At 41.3% G+C, this 13796-nt stretch overlaps 1 protein-coding gene across 2 annotated transcripts in view; it reads left to right on the forward strand.

Annotated features, from left to right (window-relative positions):
* The window catches only part of NOTCH2 (notch receptor 2), a 204731-nt gene that overhangs the window by 34491 nt on the left and 156444 nt on the right, over positions 1–13796 (forward strand). Inside the window, exon 1 of one of the 2 annotated variants that reach the window (XM_037167786.2) lies at positions 8916–9224. The exons of the other annotated variant lie outside the window; for it this stretch is intronic. Coding sequence (XP_037023681.2) covers positions 9152–9224 — 73 coding nt within the window. The 5' untranslated portion in view covers positions 8916–9151. Of the gene's footprint in view, positions 1–8915; positions 9225–13796 lie in introns of those variants that run through there. 2 annotated transcript variants of the gene reach the window in all.

Genomic DNA, 13796 nt, shown 5'->3' on the forward strand with positions numbered 1-13796 from the left:
TGAAAAAAGAAACCAAGAAAGATAAAATAAGTGGAAGCACATACTGTGTTCGTGGACTGAAGAACTAACATCATTAGAATGTCCATAGTACCCAAAACAATCTACAGATTCATTGCAATTTCTATTAAAATATCAATGGAATATTTCACAGATCTAGAACAAATATTCCAAAAGTTTATATGGGCCCAAAAAGACCCCAAGTAGCCTCAACAATCTTGAGAAAGAAAAACAAAGTCGGAGGTATGACAATACTTGATATCAAACCATACTATGAGGCCATTATAATCAAAAGAGCCTGGTACTGGCATAAGAACAGGCATATACCTAAATCAATAGAACAGAACAGAGAGCCCAGAAATAAACCCATGCCTTTACGGTCAATTAACATTTGACAAAGGAGGCAAGAGCATACAATGAAGTAAAGACAGTCTGTTTAAGAAACATGTTGGGAAAATTGGACAGGCACATGCAAGGAAATGAAACTAGACAACCAACTTGCACCATACACAAGAATAAATTCAAGATGGATAAAAGACTCACATGTAAGTGTTTGAAACCATAAAATTACAGAAGAAAATACAGGCAGTAAAATCTTGGGCATGTCTTATGGTGGCAATGTTTCTGATATATGTCCTTGGGCAAGAGAAACAAAAGAAAAAATAAAGAAATGGGCCTACACCAAACTAAAAAGCTTTTACACAGCAAAGGAAACCCTCAACCAAATGAAAAGACAACCCACTGAATGGGAGAACACATTTGCCAATGATACATCTGACAGGGGGCTAATAATCAAAATTTGTAAAGAATTCATACAAGTCAACACCAAAAAACTCCAAACAATCCAATTTAAAAAATGGACAAAGGACCTGAATAAACATTTCTCTAAGGAGGACATACAGATAACTAGTAGACTTATTAAAAGATACTCAATGTCACTAATCATCAGAGAGATGCAAATAAAACCCCAGTGGGATCTCACTCCATACCTGGCAGAATAGCTACCATCAATATATCAACAACAACAAATGCTGGTGAGAATGTGAAGAAAAGGGAATCCTAGTGCATTGTTGGTGGGAATGCAGTCTGGTGCAGCCAGTGTGGAAAACACTATGATGTTTTCTCAAAAAAATTAAAAATGGAACTGCCATTTGACCCAGTGATCCCACTACTGGGAATATATGCTAAGAATCCCCAAACACCAATTGGAAAGAACATATGCTAACCCCTATGTTAGTAGCAGTGTTATTTATAATAGCCAAGATCTGAGAACAGCCCAAGTGCCTATCAGTAGATGAGTTGATAAAAAAAGCTGTGGTACATTTACACAATGGAATACTATGGAACTGTAAAAAAGAAGGAACTCTTACCTTTTGCAACAGCATGTGTGGACCTCAAGATTTTATGCTAAGTGAAATAAGCCAGTCAGAGAAAGACAAATACCATATGGTCTCACTTATATGTGGAATCTAATGAACAAAATAAACTGATGATCAATAGAAATAGAAGCATGGATACATGGAACAGACTGACTGCTGGCAGAGAGGAAGGGGGTACCGGATAAAAAGAAGGTGAAGGTAGTAGCCAAAGAACATATATGCATAACCCATAGACACAGATAACTGTGGTGATGTCCTGAGAAAGGTGGGGCGGGGCCTTGGTGGAGGTGGACAAAGCGGGGTGAATGGAAACATGTGTAATAGTGTTCAACAATAAAAATAAAGTAACATATTAGCTTAAAATAGTAACTATACTCCTAACTACTATCTTTAGTAAATATTCTTAAATGATAGTCATCAGGAGAAAGACCTGGATTTAGGACCATAAGAGTTCAATTAAGCAAGGCTTGTTAGAGGTAACTATATCTTCAAAAGAAACCAACAGAGGTGTGAACTGTATACATTCTTGGCAATGAGGTGTACTTTCCAGGCCCCAGATGTAGACCTCAATGTGAAAAGCATTCTCTGTCTTGCTAACATCTGTTCTTGTCTTGCTGAGACTTTTAGTAAGTGTGACAAAGTGGGGAAGGTGTCAAAGGTGTGACAGAAAAATGATTAGACCAGAGGTCTGAGCAAGAGAGAAGGGTGGTCATATGACATTATTTTTAAAATTTATTTATTTAACTCATTTTTATATTTAAGTATAGTTGGTATGGGATCTTATGTTGGCTATATTAGTTTCAGATGTACAATATAGTTGTACACCTATATGTTGCAGGTGTACAATATAGTGATTCAACATTTTTATACCTTACAATGGTGATCACCCCACTAATTTTAGTGTAGAAATCAGAACGATCGAAAACAAAAACAAGCTGGTATCCAGATCAGGTACAGCCACCACTCACCTGCTGAGTTCCAATTTCACATTCCATTCTACATCGATGAAATGTAATGATGTACTTTCAACTGTGTTGGAAATCCTATTTGTATAGTTACGCGGTCATTATCTTCAGCAAGAAATACCTGCACTGAGCCCAGCAATTACCACCTCTGTCTCTCTACACATTAGCACACATACACAACACTGATTTGTACTTTCCTATCAAATTACTCTTTCCCTTTTTAATTAGAATGTTTTCAGAAGCAAACCCTATCGTTAAGGCCATGTATGCTTCCATTATAAATACCAGTTGCCAGCCATTAATTATCTCCTGATGAATTACTTTAGAAGGAGGCTTTATAATGCTTACTTTAAAAAAATGGACTTTCTTTTTCTTGCTTTTGGTGCCCCCAGCCTCATACTTAGTTAACCATTTTGAATTCCACATAGAAAAATGTTCTCTTTTCTTCTGCTTCAGGGTATCTGATCTGTATTTAGATAGTATGACGATTTTTTCCATACTTAAAGGTGGAAACTTTTTGTAGGTCTGGACTTCACTGCTCAGAAATTTCTTGGCTAATCCACGAGGGAAAGAACATGAGAATGTTGGGTAGAAACAATTGAAGTCTCTGAGAACAAACACCTTCACATTTCACAAACATCCAGAGTTGCATAACCATCGTAGTGACTGAAGCACTGGAACTCATCCAGTAATCCTGTAATTTGATAATTACACAGTTGTGAGTTTGTGCTGCTCTTCAGTTTGGGAGATGTCCTTGTGCATACAGGTCAATCCTTTTTTTTTACATCATTATATATAAAATGCATATACTGACTTAGGCATTGAAGTGTAATAACTCCCAGCCTAAAATACACAAAAGAAAAATTTAAGTCAGGTAATGCTAAAGTGAGCACTCTTGTACTAACTTTCCTGGTTCATGGACAGCAGACAATTTTGGATCCTAGGTAACTTTTATGGGGACTATTCATCGTACAGGTACATACACACGAGAAAAGTTAGTTATACAAGGAAAATCTTAAATTTTCCTCTCCTTCATATTAAATTGAAACAAGCACATTCCTAAAGGGCAAAAATATGTCAGGAAACCCAAATTACAATTTCTTATATTGTTTACACCCTTAATCAGAGCAGAGGCAATTGTGTCTATGTTCATTTAAAGGGTCTAACTGGTTCCTAAATCTAAGAGTAGTTTGAATCTTGAGATTGACTCCTGCTTCTGGAACTGGGGCCCTGTTTGGCTCAACCTGGTGGACCTCTCAGAATGTGCACATACTCTATGCCCTATACAAGGCAAAGAACCAATACTGCAGCATTTACAAACATGAACAAGGGATGGTTCCTGTGTTTACACTGTTTATAGAGTTCGTTTGTATAGGTCATCTCAGTTCATTCATATCTTGCAGGCTGGAGACAAAACAAAATCAATGTGTCCTTAGAATTAATTGCAGTGCTCTCTACTTCCCATAGCCCTGTGCTTTATCTTTGCTCTAGTTATGTTTTTTTTGCATGTTTTGACCCCCACCTTCCCAGTCCCCTCAATCTCCAGCCTCTGTTCTCTGTAATCTCCAGAGAACTGAGGCACAGGCTAATACATGCCCGTTTTGCTACAGAGTCAAGGATGTGCTTCTGGAGGGTAGACTCTCAAAAAATGATTTTAAATCAAAGAATACATTTGCTTATTTAGGCTTTATAGTTACAGTGAGTCAGCTTGTTCTGTACCAATATGGACGTGATAAGAAGCTGGTCAACTTTTGGCCAGAGGTCCCGACACTAAAAATCCTCTTGAATGTACTTCACATCATCGCAGAGAGAAAGATTGGAATGAGATCATCAGGAGTCAGAGGCTGGGAGTTTTGTCTCAGCTCAGTCACTAATTACTTATTTAACCTTGGGCAGACACAATCACTATCTCAGTTTCTTCATCTGTGAAAGGGGCATAATAATGACTGGCTTAGCTATTTCCCACGATTGCTTTGAGAATCAAATGAGATAAACACATATACTTAAAAGTGTTTTTGAAAAGCCCAAAGCACTGCACAAATTCAAGGCATTATTTTGCACCTTATTTTTAGTTCCTGCATCACACACCCCTCATTTCCTGGGGTGAGATACGTGGAGTAAGTAGCTCAACCTATGCACCCTGATTCTGGGTATGTACCCCAGAATCTGTTCTGCAACATTTATAGTGTTTCACTGATTCAGCCTGGGATTCTCTAAAACACATAGATTTTCTGTCACTCTTGCACTGCATCTCTCTCCAATTCATATAGATATAGATGCTCCTCATTCAATATTTATTTAAGACATACATTATTGAGCATACAGGTGCACTATCTATCATACTAGGAACTTGGGCAAAAGAAACAAATAAAACAGTATTTCTGCACTTAAGGGGTTTTAAAACCTTTTGGATCTGAGAAACAGACATGAAAACAGATGTACCCAATTCTGCATTTGTTTTGGGAAGCAATTTTACATATAAGTTTTAATTAGTAAAGACATATATGTACATTTTTAGTTTTGACTAAAATAAAACTAGTGGTGGCCCTTACCCATGTTTTTCTACTGCCAATGGCCTGTAGATTTTAATTTGAGCTTGGATACATATATTTTTTTTCAGATGAAAGTTTGTGAGATCCCATTTCTTTGTATCAGGGAAGCTATAAAACTTTGAGGAATAGCAATAGCTATGCCTAGTTATAAGATCACCTGAATGTTTTCCTGATAATCTCTCCTATAAAGTAGAATTTTCTTTGATTAGAAGTACTGTTCTTGGGGAAGATAATTCCCAATCCACTTGAGCAATTAAACTGCTAAGTACATTTGAGGCTAACATCTCCAGGAATCTCCTGGCATTTCATGTCCTCAGTTGCTATTTGAGTTTTGAGACACCACTGTAAGACCCTCTGGCTTCTGATTGGGATCAGGGAAATAGTGAAATAGTCACCTAAATGTGCACAGTGGAATTTAGGCTCAGCTTTGGGGAGAGGTCACCTGTAGAAAACATATTTCAGTGCAAGTCTATCCTTTTAATCAGCCAGGCTACTCACAGCTCTCCCTAGTCTGCTGCTACTGAATACTGTTTCCCTCCTTTTGGCTACATTGATCTCTTATCTTGCCTGCTTAGCTAATCTATCAGACCTCCTTGTCCTTCCCTTGTATTTCCTATGTCCATCATGCCTCAAGATACTGAGGTCATTGCTAAATCCTTGACTGGCCTTTCCTCTCTCATTGAAGCAATTACTAGTCTTAGGCGCCAATGTCCATCTTTTCTGTCTTCCCACAGTCTGCGTCTAAGTCCTTATCTTCCTACTTTAGGGAGCAGGCTGTGGTCTCTATTGTTCAGCTCCCTCTATACTTGTTCCACTACCTGGAACAGCTTAGATCGTTAAACATGAGACATCTCCTTTTCTTTATCAACTTCTTTAATCATTTGGTCTTTCAACTCTTAGTCCAGTTGTTGAGGTTGTCCTGGAGGCTTTACCTGACCACCCCTGGGCTGGGGTACAACTCAATGTCCCTTTGCTATCACATTGGATCTTAATTGTTGGCCACTTGTCTCTCTTTATCCCTCTACTCCTCATACAGAATCTGGCCTGTTCTAAATATTCATCCAAATGCTGGTTGATGGGCTGGACATACTTGTTCTTATCTCGCAGTCTGCCAATTCCAGTTTCTTCTCTCCATTTTCAGATCCCTTTTTTGTTTTGTTCTTACCTATTTCTATCCATAACTTCTTTCAAAACATGTTTTTAAAAACACCTTTTCAGTCATAGCCTCTACTTCCACACACAATATTTACTCTTTATTCCTCCTGTCATTATGGGAATGTATGTAATACATTTAATATAACAATTCCTAAAACATTATATGTTAATATAATAACCACGTTCCTTAAAACAATCACCTTGAGAAATTGTGCACTATTGTCATAGTAATGTCACAGCCACAGTCTTTCTGGAGCCATTTTTCTGAATGCATTTTAAAAATGATAAATCTAATCTTTGCAGGTGATTTTTACAATTGTATACAATCAAATCACTATGAACTATATAGTAAGTAAAGAGAAGGATCAAGCTGATAACTCTATATGTTAGCAAATAAAAAGTAATGTTATTATCTTTCTTGGAACATATTTGCACAAGGGAAACTCCATAATAATTGGACTGTGTTATTTTTGAAGACTTTCTTGCATCCCAAGGTGACTACTTTTAATGATAGCACTTGCTCACCTATCATAAAGTGCTTATTAAAGTCCAGTGGGAATTTTACAGGCCTATGATCATACTGATTTGTATTTGTTTACTGTTTTTTTTTCATTGTAGTTCAACTGCTATTATGTGATAGATGCTGGGAATGAATAAGGCCATGGTCCTTGTCCATCAGGATCTCCTAATCTAGTTGAAAAGATAGAAATACAAATAGTCCTGTGTGAAAAATAGATATCAGTGTAAGATAAAGAAGCAGCACAGTGAAGGGACTGTCTGTGAGGGGGAGGAATTTGTTACAGTGTCGCCAAAGCCTTCTCAGAACTGAAGGATGAATAGTTAGAAGTTCATCAAGAGGAGGAGGGAAGGGGACTGCAAAAGTCATTCCAAGTCAAGGGAACAGAAGGTACAGAGACGGAAACAAGAAGATATGTTTGGGGGAATCTCAAGTCATTCAATACGGTTATTGTGTAAAGTTCACAATAGGGCAGAGAGGACAAGAGGGGGGACCGAGTAAAAAAAAAAGCCTTGTATTTATCATTTTTAGAAGTATGGACTGTGTCCTGTAGAAGCCAGGGAAAGGCTCTGTGAATAGGATTTCCCTTCCCGACCATAAGCCTCCATATCCAATTGGTCACACAGGGTTGCTTGCCTGCCCCTCCCCAATATATATTTTTTCAAGATTGTCCCAGATACATCCCTTTCTTTCCATTGGATATCTACATTATTAATTCAGACCTTCATCAACCCATGCCTGCCTGGGCTGTTTCACAAACCCCTGAATGACCCTTGGTGAACAAAAGTTCACTTTTTGTTACTGACGATTTTGCACAGGATTATCAGAGCAACCTTCCTTTTCATCAAGTTTCACTCCTGTTCCAAAACCTTCAATGGTTTTCTATGACCTGAGAGTTAACTACCTACCCTCCCTTCCCACTCCTCAGTCCCCCCTTTTCAGCTTCTCATTCAAAGTTCTGCATGATCTGGTCCCAACCCCCTATCTCTCCTCGACTCCTGTCACAACCAATAGTGACAGAAGTCATTTACTGCTTCCCTAATCTGTGCCTCTGCTTTTATGGTGGCTCTCCCTTGGAATGCTACACCCTCACAACGAGGACATTACTTTTTCAGACAGAAAGGAAGGGAGAGGAAGTGAAAAAGGGAAGCATCAATTGGTTACCTCCCTCATGCCCGGACCAGGGATCCTACGTGCTGGCAACCTAGGTATGTGCCCTGACTGGAAACTGAATTGACACTTACTGGCTTCCTGGACCACGCTCCAACCAAGCCACACCGGCCAGTGCAGCTTATTTCTTACACATAACAAGCCTACTTACACCCATGCCTGATCATATCTCCCACACTCCTGCTCTGGAATTAACCAATATTCTGGTGCTGTTCTTTTACTATATACTGGGCAGTATGCATCCACAAGTAATATATGGTCATGTTATGAAAAATTTTAAATAGATATGTATGATATACTTTATGTGTCCTTCTGCAATAAGTTTTTTCACTATAATTGTAATTTTAAGATTTATCTCTATTGACCTATGTGAATACACTCTTTTAAATTGGTGTATCGTACTTCATTTTATGAATATACTGTGTGTCACTCATTGGTTCTTCTATAGGTGGGCATTTAGGTTGTTTCTAATTTGGGACTATTATAAACAAAGTTACAATGAATATCCTTGGCTGGTCTCCTTGTCCTTACAAATTTTACTTGCCCATCCCAGTTTCTCCATGAAAGCCTGCCTGAATCTCGGAACCAGCAGCTGCAAAATCTCCTTCTTCAAAAGTATCTTGTACCTTATGCGTCTTTAGTACCATTCCATTGCGCCCAACAAAGGAACAAATGAGTGAATGAATGAGTAAATGAATGGTGCAGCACAAGCCAGTTGATGGCTCTGTTCTTTTTAAGTGGGCTTTGGCGTCCTATCCTCATTTCCTTGACAGCGCTGGACCTCTACCGCATTCCCCCAGTTAGTCCAGGAGGGTGTGCATGTGTGGGTGTGGGGGAGATACCTAGCTCACCGAGTGAGGGCTGGCTCTCCCCGCAAGTTCAAGATCTCTGCCACTTCAGTGTCTGAAGTTCAGCGTTCCCATTCAGCAAGGCCCGGCCCAGCTGGGATGTCCAAAGTCGACGGCGTTAAGGCGCGTCGGAACCCGATGCGGGTAGGGGGCGGCTGGAGCTGTCTGCAGACTGGTAGTAGATCCCTCCGCGCGCGGCTCGGGCCGGCGCTTCTTCCTGCGGGAAACCCCTGGGTGCCGCGCGAGCGGCGGAGCTCTGCACAGGCGACAGGGGGCGGGGCTTGAGGTAGGCGGAGGAGGCTGAGGCGGAAGGACACACGAGGCTGCTTTGCTGCACACTCCAGAAAGTTTCTCTCAGAACTTCGGGCGGCGGCTGAGGCGGCGGCCCGGGATCGGCTGATTAGCGGTGGCGGGAGCGGAGGCATTAAGCCTGAGTTTCGGGGCGCAGCGCGAGGCCGTGAGCCGCTGATAGGAGGAGGAAGGAGAAAGTAGGGGCTCCTCTGTAGGGACCCCCTCCCCATGTGTATCTGCCCCGGCGGCAGAGGCGGTGGCGGAGGCGACCGAGAAGATGCCCGCCCTGCGCCCGGCTCGACTGTGGGTGCTGCTGGCGCTCTGGCTATGCCGCGCGGCCCCCGCGCGTGGTGAGTATCGGGCTGGGGGTGCTGTCCCCGCGCCGTGGTCCGCGCACCGCCGCTCCCGCTGTGGTCGGCCAGCCGAGGTGACCCTTCGGTCCCTTCTGTGCGAGAAGGCCGGGCTTTGCGGTCGGCGCGGAGTGAGGCCACTTGGTTCCCGAAAGTTTGGACATCGTGGGGGCCCCTCCCTGGGTGCGTCCCCTCCCCCGCGCGCCCCGCCGCCGCCTGCTTCCCTAGGCGGGTGGCCCTACACACGCCTCCTCGGGTCGGGCAGCGAGGCTCAGAAACTCCCTTTCTCGAGCTCGGAGTTCAGGGTGTTGGGCAGTTTTGCCCTTTTGGTTCCGCGTTTCCCGGGGTTGAAGGGGAACCGAGGGCGGGCTGCCCGCGACAAACCATCGCCAGCCGCGTCCCGCAGAGGGGCCGCGTACCGCCAAGGAATGCCAGGTCCTGGCCTGGAGGAGCAGAGGCAGGGCCTCCCAGCCCCACCGCTTGCACCTTCGCGGCCGCACGGAGTGTGCCAAAGGGGAGGCACACAATCCGGGTGGTGGGTGGGGTTGGTTTGGATGGGACCAGGCTTTCGCGGTGCGCCTGAGCCCTGACACCGGGAATGCGTGGTGCGGGTGAGTCCGGCGTGTTATGCTCCAGTCTCTGAAAGGTGGAGGCAGGAGTAGTAGCAAAACTGGTGTGGCTGCATGCTGGGCCACATGATTTAAAAATCTCAACTGCTGTTATTCTTTCCGAGGCGCGGAGCTCCGGCGCTGTCTCAGAGTCCGTGTCCAGCCCCAGGAATGTGGTGTGACAATCACCAACTTCTCCAACCTGGCAGCCGCGTTTGCTGCTCTTTTGGCAGGTTGGGGGTGGGGCATGGGAGGGTGAGGAAAAGTGAAGACGTTAATTCAAAGTGCTGCTTCCTCAGAAAGCCTCTTTATGGTTGGATATTTGCAGCCGTCTTTCTGAACACGGTTGGGTCAAGGAAAGGAAGTCGAATCATTTTTTACCCATCCCACCCTCAGTTTCCAAAATTTTCACTGCTTAGTGGAAAGAGCTTGGGCTTTGGAGCTCTGCTTTGTAATCCTGGGTTCAAATCCAGCTCTGCAGTATAAACTCACCAATAAAATGGGAATGAAATTACCCAGCTAATAGGATTAATGAAGAGAATGTATATTGAACCCATGGCAGTCAAAAGGTATTCATAAAGTCCTTTCAGGGCAGAGCTGTGTTTTATTTTTTCTGAACGCTCTGCTTTCGGTGGGTTGGTGGCTTGTGTATGTTTGTTGAAAGTAGCCTAATCTGAAGGAATCTTTTACCTTGATTTAAAAAAGAAAGGAAAAACCCAACATGTGGTACATGAGCTATGTCTCTTTGCAAAGGAAAGGTAAAGAGATGAACTCCAAAAAATTTTTCTCTTTGTTCATTGTTAACAGGCAGTGGACATGCCAGTCACAGATGTTGAAAGAGAACAAGGTTATCACCGAGCTGGGTTGTTCAGCACCAACCAGATCCTTTTTGGAAAGTTCAAATTCCACACACCTCTAGGTCCCTAAAAATTTCACGAGTGAATGAGGAGGCTCTGTGATAGGTCAAACCTGTTGTTTCAGGAGCATTTAACAAAAACACACAATGGTAGTTTTGCCTTTCTTTTTTCTTTGAGTGAGAGCTTTAGTATAAGTGTGGATTTAGAATAGGGAGGAGTATAAACAATGGGCCAGTCTGAGGGTTACGCTCCTTGGTCTGCCATTAACTTGTTTTAGTAAGTAACTTCATCTTTATCATCTGTTGTCTTCTCACCTGTGAAATAGAAGCAATAACCTACATTAGAGAATTGGAGGGAATAATAAATATGACTGCAGAGCACTTTGCAAAATTAAATGTTAAGTGATAAGACATCAAGAAAAATTATTCTGCCCTGGCTGGTGTAGCTCGGTGGATTGAGCTTGGGCCTGCAAACCAGAGGGTGGAGGTTCGATTCCCAGTCAGGGCACATGCCTGGGTTGCAGGCCAGTTTTCAGCAGGGGAATGCACGAGAGGCAACCATACATTGATATTTCTCTCCCTCTCTCCTTCCCATCTCCTCTAAAGATAAATAAATACAATCTTAAAAAAAAGAAAAAGTATTCTAACAAACAGTACTTCTCTCATTCTAGGACCTCAGTACATAGAAAGATGACCTCTTTTTTACTTTTGCATTGTTGAGGTATTGCTATTACTAGCAAGCTTTTAGGTGAATGAGTTGAATTTGATTTTTAGACAGGTGTTCTTCAGATGCTCAACTACAATAGAAGAGATTTTAAAAAACCCATTTCTTGGTACAAAACTTAAATCTTTTCAGAGTTTGGCAGTGTTTTGCCAAGGTACCAATTGTAACATCCTCTTCCAAACTTTTTGGTGTTCCTGTATTTGGCCTGCGGCCAATTCTTAATTTAAACATCACTGAGTTCCTAAGGTAAGGAGCTGTCAACCCACCCATCTGATTGTCTAAACAGCTACCCAAGACCACCTCTTGCTCCTTGTTTTCTTTTGCTTTGCAGTGTGACTGACTCCCTGTCTTTGCTACCTTCTAGATAATTTCTCAGCTGCATTTTTCTCTTGCTTTTAAAGAAGAATCACCAAGAGCAATTTTTTTCAGATGGAGCTAAAACTTTTTCTTTCTTCTTACTCTTTATTATTATTCCATTTTGGGAGGGGGAGGTGGAATGATAGTAATTATTTCTAGTTTCTCTTTTTTGCTTCCCAAAGTTTTGATTTTTGAAGATATTTACCCACATTTTCTGCACTATTCCCACTCTACTATCTCTTCTGTAGTCTTACAGCACTGAGGAGTAACTTCTGGGTCGCCTGAATTGTATTTGCTGACTTTGGGACTTTTAGAAATGTTTAGATTCAGTGGGATATGCTTGGATGCTTCAGAGCAGCCTTATAATACATTTTAAAAATATCATACCCACAGAAATTTTATTTTGCCCACAAAATTTGCATTGATTTAGTTCCCACTTTCTGATGCCATTCCTAGTAGTCTTCCTCCTTACTCTGTCCACTGTGATAGAACAAAGCCCCACATCCTGGCTGCATCAAAATCGGCTGGGGTGATTTTGGACTCAATACCCAGGGATTCTGATACAGTAGGTCGGAGAATCTGTATTGCTCAAGGTTTACAGGTGATGCTGATATAGTAATTTGATTGGAACCTATTATTGATAGTTCATTTACTTGGCCTTCAGGTGTGTGTATATATGGGGTTGTTCCTTCTTAATTTTAATAATTTCTAGAATGAACCTAATCTTAGCCATTCCAGTGTTTAACTCTCTATTTTTATCGTAAAAGTTATAGAATGTAATGCCAATTCTTCATCATCTGGGCACAGTAGGGTTCCATTTTCTCCTTAGAAGAGCCTTATATATTTGAATGCTATTATTATAAGCTTCCCACTCCCCTTTTTCCTTTGTTAATCTGTTTTTCTTCAAGCCTCATTCAAATACATCATTTTGGACCTTCTATCAGTAAAATAATTCTAAGCCATGATTTGGATGAGAATATAGTAAGAGAATTTACATTATTTGGATGTTGTGTTTACACTCCTTATTTCTCGATGTATGTCACAACTTGATCCTATCATTTTCCTCCCACCTTTTCCTGATTCTCCTTTTCCTCTCTTCTTCCCTTTCTCTGCAAATGACTTGAAGTCAAAAGGTTTTATTTTCTTGTACTCCTCTCTCTTTGTGTATGTATTTTATAATTATATGTAATATATAAAATATTTTGGAAATATTTAAACAAAATATAAAATATTTTAGAAAAATCACTGACTAGCCTAGGAGCCCGAAGACCGACTTCTCCAGATCTATTATTAATTAGTCTTGTAATTTTGTGGGAGGGGTACTGTTTTGGTCCTTCATTTGCTTAGGTACTTTGTTCATAGTCACTGAACCAATTACAGAGTTGAGACTAGAATCTCTCTCTTCTGGCCCTTATTCCAGTGCCTCATTTGCTCTTCATACCACTTACATCTCTTGTACCAATGAGCTTGTATACACAGAAACACTCAGAACGTCTTCAAGAGCTTAGTGTTAATGTATGCTTCTTGTGGGAAAAAGAATTGTCTTTTCATTTATGTGTATTATAATTCTCTCACCCCTACCTCTGTACCTATCACAGTGCCTTGGCCTCTAATGGGCTATCAATAAATATTTGTTCAATTGGACAACTACTTTTAGTTATTCCCTTATTCTGCACTACTATGGTACTCCAAGACAGTTTTTTAAAAATAGTGTTTGCAAGAATCATTGTTTACCTTACATTTGGGGAAAAACCAAATCTTCCCCTTCCCCAAATGTTGTATTTAAACTTACTATTTTGAATTTCTGTCTCTCTCTCTCTGTCTGTCTCTCTCTTTTTTGATCACTTCTGCAATTCATGAAGGTCACTTTGTCTTTGGTATTTAGCCTCAAAGGCACTGGCATCCACCACCAGCCTCTCACTTGAGTTGCTTCTACTCCTTCCTGTATTACTGTATTACTGGGCCAGCAATTTCGATTATTTTGTTCAGAGTTAGGATACTTTAATGTAATTCGATCATTTTAGGGG

The sequence above is a fragment of the Artibeus jamaicensis genome, unplaced genomic scaffold (genome assembly GCF_021234435.1).
Source record: "Artibeus jamaicensis isolate MK-2021 breed Jamaican fruit bat unplaced genomic scaffold, CSHL_Jam_final scaffold_1689, whole genome shotgun sequence".
Taxonomy (NCBI): Eukaryota; Metazoa; Chordata; class Mammalia; order Chiroptera; family Phyllostomidae; genus Artibeus; species Artibeus jamaicensis.